At 40.0% G+C, this 9008-nt stretch overlaps 4 protein-coding genes across 4 annotated transcripts; 2 read left to right on the top strand and 2 right to left on the bottom strand.

Moving 5' to 3' along the window:
* Window positions 1-221: 221 nt before the first annotated feature.
* K441DRAFT_596003 (uncharacterized protein) lies at window positions 222-463 on the top strand (the record flags this gene model as incomplete). Its single annotated transcript, XM_067645019.1, has 2 exons — window positions 222-351; window positions 414-463. Coding segments are annotated over 2 exons (180 nt in total), but the record flags the coding sequence as incomplete, so codon positions are not given.
* A 3312-nt stretch (window positions 464-3775) lies between these two features.
* On the bottom strand, window positions 3776-3952 carry K441DRAFT_596063 (ankyrin; the record flags this gene model as incomplete). The annotated part of the gene is made up of 1 exon (XM_067645020.1): window positions 3776-3952. A coding segment is annotated over one exon (177 nt), but the record flags the coding sequence as incomplete, so codon positions are not given.
* A 1992-nt stretch (window positions 3953-5944) lies between these two features.
* On the bottom strand, window positions 5945-6121 carry K441DRAFT_452221 (uncharacterized protein; the record flags this gene model as incomplete). The annotated part of the gene is made up of 1 exon (XM_067641704.1): window positions 5945-6121. A coding segment is annotated over one exon (177 nt), but the record flags the coding sequence as incomplete, so codon positions are not given.
* A 406-nt stretch (window positions 6122-6527) lies between these two features.
* Window positions 6528-6796, top strand: K441DRAFT_744080 (uncharacterized protein; the record flags this gene model as incomplete). Its single annotated transcript, XM_067654416.1, has 1 exon — window positions 6528-6796. One exon carries the CDS (start codon window positions 6528-6530, stop codon window positions 6678-6680), a length of 153 nt encoding a protein of 50 aa, XP_067496571.1. The 3' UTR covers window positions 6681-6796.
* Window positions 6797-9008: the final 2212 nt, after the last annotated feature.

Consider the following 9008-nt stretch of genomic DNA (forward strand, 5'->3'; position numbering starts at 1 on the left):
AAAAGAACTATAAGGTATATTTTATACTATAGAATTAATTTAGTAACAATCGCTAATTTATATAGATAAATGTTAAATTAATTATTATCCTAGCTAAAGCCTTCTTCCTTACAGCCAACCCCATATATGTAGCCGTATTAGCTATTTCTGCTAGTGTAATTACCCTTCCAACTAAGTAAGTCATTAGCCTCTTAGGGTACTTATACTTCAAGCTAGCTTAAATTAAAACCCTTAAATTCCTCGCGGCTAAAAACCCTAATATATTCTTCTCCAGCGTCTATTTAGAAATAATTAAGACTGAGATCTTCCTAAAGTTAGGTGTAATACCTAATATACTACCTATAGATATAGGTTAGTATATATCTTGTAAATAAATAGTAAACTAGCTAAGTAATGCTAATTCGTCTTTGTAGCCAAGCTCCTAGCTTATTTTATAGTGTGGGCGTCGCAGCCTAAGGTATAATTCTCAAACGGAAGGTTTATATAGGCAAATTAGGATATTAAGGAACTTAAGGCTAAGGCGTAGGAGATTGAGCCAACTAACTAGATAATAATTGGCTATAAAGGATGGCCGTTTCTATATATATAACAGCTAAGTAGTTAGGAGGCATATATATTATATATATAATAATAAGATAAGCTAAGTAAAGTAAGTAGTTTAGAGTTAATAATAAGCATACTAAGCTAGCTTTAGACCGTATGTAAAGCTATATAAATGCTATATAGTAGTAAAAGTGGAAGTGTAAGGTTATTAACATAGTCTGTAGTCTTGTGTAAGGTAATTATATTAACCTATATATAGTTTTGCGCACGGCCTTCTAGCTTACTTACTTATTAGGTATAATAATATTTAAATTAGTAGGGATTACCTGGATATATAAGATAATTATAATGGCTTTAATTATAGAAATAAAATAGAAATAAAGATGGTTCTTCCTCTAGTTATAGACTTAAGATATATATTTTTTTGCACGCAGAATATGGAACTATAAAGCCTACTGTTTAGTATCTTCCAACCCCACTAACTGAGAGATTAGATATTACTTTATTATACTAATACGGAGATAACCATTTGGGCTAATATAAGGGTATTAAAAGTTATACCTTGTGCAAATCAGGCCTAGGCCGAGGCGGTATTCTTAGTAAGTAAGATTCTTAAAGTAATTAAAGTGCTTATACTAATAGATAAGCAATAACTGCTAGCTATGGAGCCTATTGGTTTAGAGATGCTAGGATAGTACGCCTTGCTATTATATAGAAATATACTACTAAGATATATATACTATTTATAGGTGCTAATTCCGTTAATTGAAAATAAGTACCTATTTATATAATATACCTCCTAAAAGATATTTAAAGCACTATATATAGTTACTACGGAGCCTTAATAGTGATACGGGATATAGTAGACTACTATATTAGTTTTATATATAATTTATTATATATAACGGCAGTGCCAATTATTAGTAGCCTATACGCGGAAATTAATACTATCTTTAAAGCCTAAGCCATCTAAACTTCTTATATTAGCAGCCGCTAGGGGTAGTATGGGGGTATATAACCTAACTTATATAAGTCTACCGCCTCTATAAGGAGCTACTAACCCTTATATATCACTTAACGTACTTTAGCGGCTATATATAATACTACAGACTTTGTTTTTATAGTCTATAGGATCTAAAAGTTGTCCTATAATAGTAACTTACCAGGTTTAAAGATTTACTTTATCTATTAAATAATAACTACTAATTATTCTTTGTTTGGGGTTTATAAACTAGGACTTAAATTATATAAAGGAATAGGGTAGAGGATAACTAATTCTATGTCTTTAACTTAGAGTATTATAATTTATCCGCTTTAATTCTCCTACTAACGTTATATAATGGCTATATATCGTAGCTTTTATATAGAGTATATAACTTCCTTATATATACAAACTCTATAGTTAGTCTTACCGCCGCAAAAAATATAAGCAATAGGTAAAGAGCTTGGCTCTATACCTACTAAAGATACCTATAGCTTTTTAGTATGGTTTAAGAAGTCTCTTTATAGCCTCTAGCTCTTTATAAAAGACGATATCTTAACCTTTGTCATCCTAAACACTATCTTTAGCATCTACGGTGCCCTTACCGGCTCCTGCCTTATCACCTATAATAGCACCTTCACCTTAGTATTGCTCCGCATCCCTTATATCCTCCTTTTTAACTAGTTTAACCTCCTTATCTTTAACCTTACGAACCAGCGCCTCCTTAAGTCCGCCTAAGAAGACACCCTTAATAAACCCTAGCGGCCCGTCTTAAGCAGACGTATAATATCTACCTAGGTGCGTAAATAGATGCTCCTTATAATCCCGCTCGTGCTTACCTTTAACCACTTCGCTATGTATATCAGCACTAAGACGGCCCTGCTATACACGCTGACGTAGCTGTATAATGACCTTAAGGGCGGCGACGAGGGCTGGTTCCTACGCAACGCCATTATTGCCGCCGCCTTCGGCTTGTATAACCTTGGGTTACTAAAAATCGCCGCGGCCACCGGCGCCGCGTTAAACGTTATAGTCGCTAGCTACGCTTAGATTGCAATTATCAGCGGCGTTATCCTAATAATAATGTATATATAGGACTTAAAAGACGTTGCGGGCGATAAGGCCTGTAGCTATAAGACGGCCCTGCTGGTTATAGGGGACCTCCTAATGCGGTAGACGCTAGCGATTCCTATACCGGTGTAGACGGCGTACTGCGCGTATTTCTGGAGTCTGGGATAGCTAATTACTATGCTGGCGGCGGTATTAGGAGCGTACGTTATATGGCGCTGCTTATACGTAAAGGGAAAGAAGGCGGATTAGAAGACGTGGCAGTTATAGTGCTTATAGACTGCCGTGCTATATATAATGCTATTAGTGCGGTAAGGTAGTGATAATAATTATAAAGAGGGAGAAGTAATTTAGCTTAAGAAAGGGGTAAGTATGTACTTTTAGTAAAGGGAGGCTGAATAATGCCTTAAGGCGTAAGGAGTTCTGTATAGTTTGGGTTATTAACGCACTACGTGTTTTCTTTAGTTATTAATTTCTACCGCTAGTGGAGTATATAGACATGCCGCTTTTCTATTAGACTAGTTACGATATTTGGGCAATTGTTGCCCTTTGTAATGCTACTTAGAAGAACTTATATTAGCATAATATATATAACCTTTAGAATATTCAAAGTCTTACCTTTATCTTTATTCACCGTAACTTTAGCTAAAGAATGTTTAGTCTGTAAGTAGGCCCTCTCTTATTACCTTATGCACTACCGACAGAGGCGTACTCTAAAATGCTATTTATATATTCCTTTTATGCAAGTTGGGTTCTAGATAAGCCTCCGAATTACTTTAGGGCTACATTTACGGGGGGGCTTATGCGGAATCTTTATAAAGCGAATGCTTTCTCAGGAGGCCTTAGCAGCTACTGGTTGCCGTCTTAGGCCTAACTTTTTGCGCCTATATCTTGGCCTACAATACTAAAGCTAAATGAAGGCTTATATAGAGGACGCCTTTTAATAGAGACTGAGATGTACTTTAATTTTGTAGTACCCTCCTATCGACCTAAATTGGACTTCCTTACTACTATTGTACTACTATCTAACGACCTAGATTGTCTATATGAGCTTTCTCTTAGGCGTCTCTTAACTTATAACTAATATCTTATTAAATGTCTTATTACCTATTTCTATTACTAATTACTAACTAACTAACGACTATATTGTTGGTTTATTTATTACCTACCGTAGTATCTACCCTACGCGTTAATGTCGGCGCCCTTATTAACTAGTAGCCTTACGACTTGCTTTTGGCCTCTTTCTAAAGCCGCCTGGAGTGCGTTGCTATAGTCTTTACTCTGCGCGTTAACGTCGGCGCCCTTGTCTAGCAGCAGCACCGCTATTTTATAATGTCCATGTCTTGCCGCGAGGTGTAATGGAGTTTGGCTGTTACTGTCCCTCTTTTCTAAAGCAATCGCTATTTCTTGTACTTAACTTGGGATTATGGCCGCTAATATAATTAATAACCTAAATCGTGCCGTAAGATGTAATCCTGTAGTGCTCTTAGGATATTTTTAGCTATAATTCCGATACCTATAATTCGGAACTAAAAATACCTAGATAGCGTACAAAACTAACTTGCCTTAAAATAGAAATAAGTAGGCTAGCTTATATACCTTGCCTTTAACCGTTATTACATGCTCTCCCTAGTACTTCGCAGTATAGTCTAGGAATTTGCTTCCCCGAAGCCTCTCTTTAAACTTTTTACTAGAGGAACAGCTACCACTTTTAAATACGCCGAACGATAAGTAGGTGAGATATGTTAAGGTAATATGCAGCTAAGTATCTAGATTCTATGTATCTCTGATACGCTTAAAGTATTCTTATATAGTGTAGTGTATAAGACGGATAACAGCGCTTTCTTAATCGATAATAATAAGGCCAGTGTATATGGACACCAGGTTATCGACGTTGGGTATATTCTCCGGGTTAAGCTCCGCCTCCTCCGGCTTTACTGCTAAAGCACAGCATATCTTAGCCGTGGTGAGCGGCCTCTTTATAAACGTAATCTACGATAGGACTTTCTTAGCTAGTTTATAATCACCGCCTAGCTAGCCTTTAATTCTCTAAAGAGTGTCTCTATACGCGTTATTGAGCGCGGCTAAGCCTTTTAAGAGTCCTGCTAAAGTCGACTTAACCTTCTTTGGCTTTCTCTTATCTAATAGTAAATCCGTATATAAGCGAGCGAGAAGAAACCTTGGTACGTGTAAGTCTATATCGCTTTACCAAGCTAAATAAGAGGTATATATACCGCCTACCGCCTCTATAATCTTGTTTTACACCATATTCTATAGCGCAGAGTCGCGCTAAATATATTTAGGCAGTTGATACGTTTAGCTAACTATGAAGCGCTTTACGTCCTCCTTACTTGCTTGCACTTCCAGCCTTAGTGCTTCCCTAAACTCATCTACGATTTCCGGTATAAAACGCGAGGTAGCTATAAGACGAATGTCTTGTCTGGCCTGTAACTTTTAAAGTCTAGCTAGAAACTGACGCCGAGCACCGTTAGTGTCTTAATATTTATCTAAAGCATTAATTATAATATAGATAGTAGGGTAATGTATAAGCATATCTTGCAGTGCGCTAGAGATCTTGTTAAGCGATGGCCGAGTTCCTTAGCTAGTATGTTGCTGATGCAATTGTTCTATAGGCTCTATGATTGATGGCTGAGCCTGCACTAACTGCTTAAGGATGGCTGCTAGTATACTAGAAGCATCCTGCTTCTTCTAAGCTTTATAGTTGTAGTATATATATATAACTCTATGTGAGCTATTCTGTACTGACTTTAATAGGTAATTAATTGCGATGGCCGCTATTATGGTCTTGCCGGCTTCTGGGATTTCTAGGCAGAAAAGAGTTGCCTTAGCTTTGCTAAGCCACTTTACTACCTTATCCGCGTTTAGAAACTATTGGCCTGTTCCTTCCTATCTGTGCTTTATAATGTTGGATTGTTAAGCTAGGTAATCTATAGGCGATATTTATTCTAGAAGCCTATAGTGCTTTGCGTTGTCTACGTGTATCTAAATGGAGTTAATGTTGTCTTTAATGGCTTGAGTGTCGTCTTTAATAGCTTAGGAGAGTTTGCTTGTTGTATATATAAGCAGTATCGCCCTGCAGTGCTAGTATGCCGCTTATAAGTGGTCTATTTATAACGCGATCTCTATTAGCAACTTTAAACACTCCATTTAATCTAATATGCTAATAACCTGCTCCTTCTTAAACTTCTATACTAGCGCTTTACTAACCCTCTTTAGTTGACCTCTATATGTTATCTTCGTCTATAGCGTTTCTAGCGCTTGCTTAAACTGGTTAAGCGGCCCGTTCTCGACTGTAAGGGCTTAGACGGCGGTATACCATAGTGGCTCTACACTTCCCTCCTTGAGGTAGAACCTTAGATTAAGAAGGAGACTGTGTAGGTTTAAGGCCTTAATAGCGCACTTTGTGCGCTCTTTTAAGGCATCTCTAACGTTGGTTAAATACCTAACGACCTTGCTTGAGAGCTGAAGAATAGCTATAATACTAGCTGTGGTACTAAGCGGGTCTATATTGGGACGAAGTTGATATAGACGGCAGATGCATATAGAAGAGCAGTAGGGGGAGAGGACGGTGGCATTGTGTAGGTAGAAGAGCTGAAGGGAGAGCGTCCTAGGCCGAGGGGTCGCAGCAAGGCTGAATAGCTGCATGCGATGCACCTTATCGATAAGGCTAATAGTCGCGTCTTTATATTGTAGGCGACGTCTCGATTAAGTTTCTGGAGCTAGGTATATCTCTGCATAGCTAGAGCGACCCTTAAGTCGATTAAATGTTGGGTTGCTGTTTTGGAGCTAGACTAAAGAAGAAAAGCGTAGGTTAAGCGCTGTAGATTTCTAAAAATACTTGTGAGCAAGCGACGTGTCATTTGATCGCGCTTAGCTCGGGGCTCCTCTACTTACGCGTCACCACTATCGTAGAATGGATAGTGCATCAGTTGTACTGTTGGGAGGTTTTGATCCTACTGAAAGTAGAACGTATGCTGCCTTGTTAAAGTCTAGTAAGATCCCTTACACTACCCTATGGCACCGCGTATACGGACGACCCTCGATACAGGACAAGGCGAAAGACTAACAGTACCTCACACCGCCCGAAGAGGAAGCTCTAGTTAGGTGCTTGCTACGTATAGCTAATAACGGATTCCCAATCCCGATTAAGTATCTACGCTTACTAGCCTTCGTCATTGCGTGCTAGCGCACCTCTATCTTCCAAGCTCCTGCGGCGAATGCGACGATCCGCCCTCCTGGCAAGAACTGGCCTTATGCCTTCTATAAACGCCATCCTGAGCTTAAGGCGAAGAGGGTTAAGGCGCTGGATTGGGATCGGCACGAATATGCGGATCGTTGGGGCCCGCTAACGAAAATTTTGACCCGATTTTATAACTAATAAGCCGATTAATTAACCTAAAGCTTTAATTCAGAGCCTTATTATAGAGTTTAATTAATATATATATAGATGAGGTTTTCTAGGGGGTGACCCCCCTGGACCCCCCCTATATAGAGCTTTTACTTAATTTAGAAGTAGTAGTAAGGCTAAGGCGCCTTAGTTACCGCTAGGTAGCTTATATAGAGCTTTAGTAAAGCCTCGTATAGAGCTTTATGTAGAGCTACGTGTAGAGCTACGTGTAGGCGTGTAGACGTATAGGTATATAGATATATAGATGTGTAGACGTGTAGATGTGCAGACGTGCAGACGTTTGTACTGGCGATTAATTGTAGAGACGTTTGTAGAGACGATTGTATGGGTAATTGTATAGATGTTTGATTAATCGTTCGTATAGGCGTTCGATTGATTGATTGTATGGGTGTTTAATCGTATAGGCGTTTGTATGGACACTCGTATGGGCGTTTATATGGGCGTTTGTACGGGCGATTATGTAGACGTCCGTAGAGCCGTTTATAGAGCCTTCCTAGTATTATTAGTGCTGCGTTAGTAGAGCTTTAGAGCTCCGTATTAAAGAGCTTTGAGTAGAGCTTCGACCTTAAGGGGGAGACCCCCTTGGACCCCCCCCCTGTGTACTGCGTGCTCTATTTACTGCGTGGGCAGAGCTCTTGCGGAAGCTTTGGTAGAATGTTTGGTAGAGCTTTTGGTAGAGCTTTCGCAGAGCTTCGTGTAGAGCTTTGTGTAAAGCTTTGTATAGAGCTGCTATAGAGCTATATGCAGGCGTGCAGACATTCGTACGGGTGATTAATCGTAGAGACGCTTATCGAGACGATCGTATAGGCAATTATATAGACGTTTGATTGATCATATAGACGTTTAATTGATCGATTGTATAGGCGTTTGTACGGGCGATCGTGTAGATGTTTATAGAGCTATTTATAGAGCCGTTTGTAGAGACGATCGTATGGTGATTAATTGTATGGGCGTTCGTATGGCCAATTGTAGAACCTTCTAGTATATTAGTACTGCGTGTTAATAGAGCTTTAGAGCTCCGTATTAGGCTTTAAGTGGAGCTCCGAGTAGAACTTTGAGGTCAAGGGGGAGACCCCCTTGGACCCCCCCTGCGCACTATATGCTCTATTTACTACGTAGGCAGAGCTCTTGCAGAGGCTTTGGTAGAGGCTTGGTAGAGCTTTAGGTAGAGCTTTTAGTAGAGCTTTTGTAGAGCTTCGTACAGAGGTTCGTGCAGAGCTTTTGTAGAGCTTTGGTAGAGCTCCATGTAGAGCTTTGATAGGGCTTTGAGTAGAGCTTTGATAGAGCTTTGAGAAGAGTTTAATAGGCCTTTGAGTAGAGCTTCGAGCAGAGCTTTGTATAGGCGTTCGTGCAGGCGTTCGTATAGGCGTTTGTGCAGGCGTTCGTGCAGGCGTTCGGGTAGGCGTTCGTACAGACATTTGTAGAGACAATCGTACAGACATTCGTACGGACGATTGTATGGGTAATTGTAGACGTTCGTAGAGACGTTCGTAGAGACGTTTATAGACGCTCGTAGAGACGTTTATATGGGCGTCTGATTAATTGTATGGTCGATTGATCGATTGATTGTATGGGTGTTCGTCGGGTGATCGTGTAGACGTTTGTAGAGCCGTTTATAGAGCCGTTTGTACGGACGATCGTACGGGCAATCGTAGAGCCGTCGTAGAGGTGTTTGTAGAGACGTTCGTAGAGACGATTGTGAGACTTCCTAGTATATTAGTGCTGCGTGTTAGTAGAGCTTTGGAGCTTAGTAGAGCTTTGGAGCTCCGTATAGGGCTTTGAGCAGAGCTTTAAGGGGAGACCCCCTTGGACCCCCTGCGTACTGCGTGCTCTATTTCACTGCGTGGTCAGTACACTGGGTGGGCAGAAGTGTTGCAAAGCCTTTGGTAGAGCTTTTGTAGAGCTTTTGTAGAGCTTTTGTAGAGCTTCGTGCAGAGCTTCGTGTAGAGCTTCGTGTAGAGCTTCGTGCAGAGCTTCGTGTAGAGC

Source organism: Cenococcum geophilum (genome assembly GCF_001692895.1).
Source record: "Cenococcum geophilum 1.58 unplaced genomic scaffold K441scaffold_96, whole genome shotgun sequence".
Lineage (NCBI taxonomy): Eukaryota > Fungi > Ascomycota > Dothideomycetes > Gloniales > Gloniaceae > Cenococcum > Cenococcum geophilum.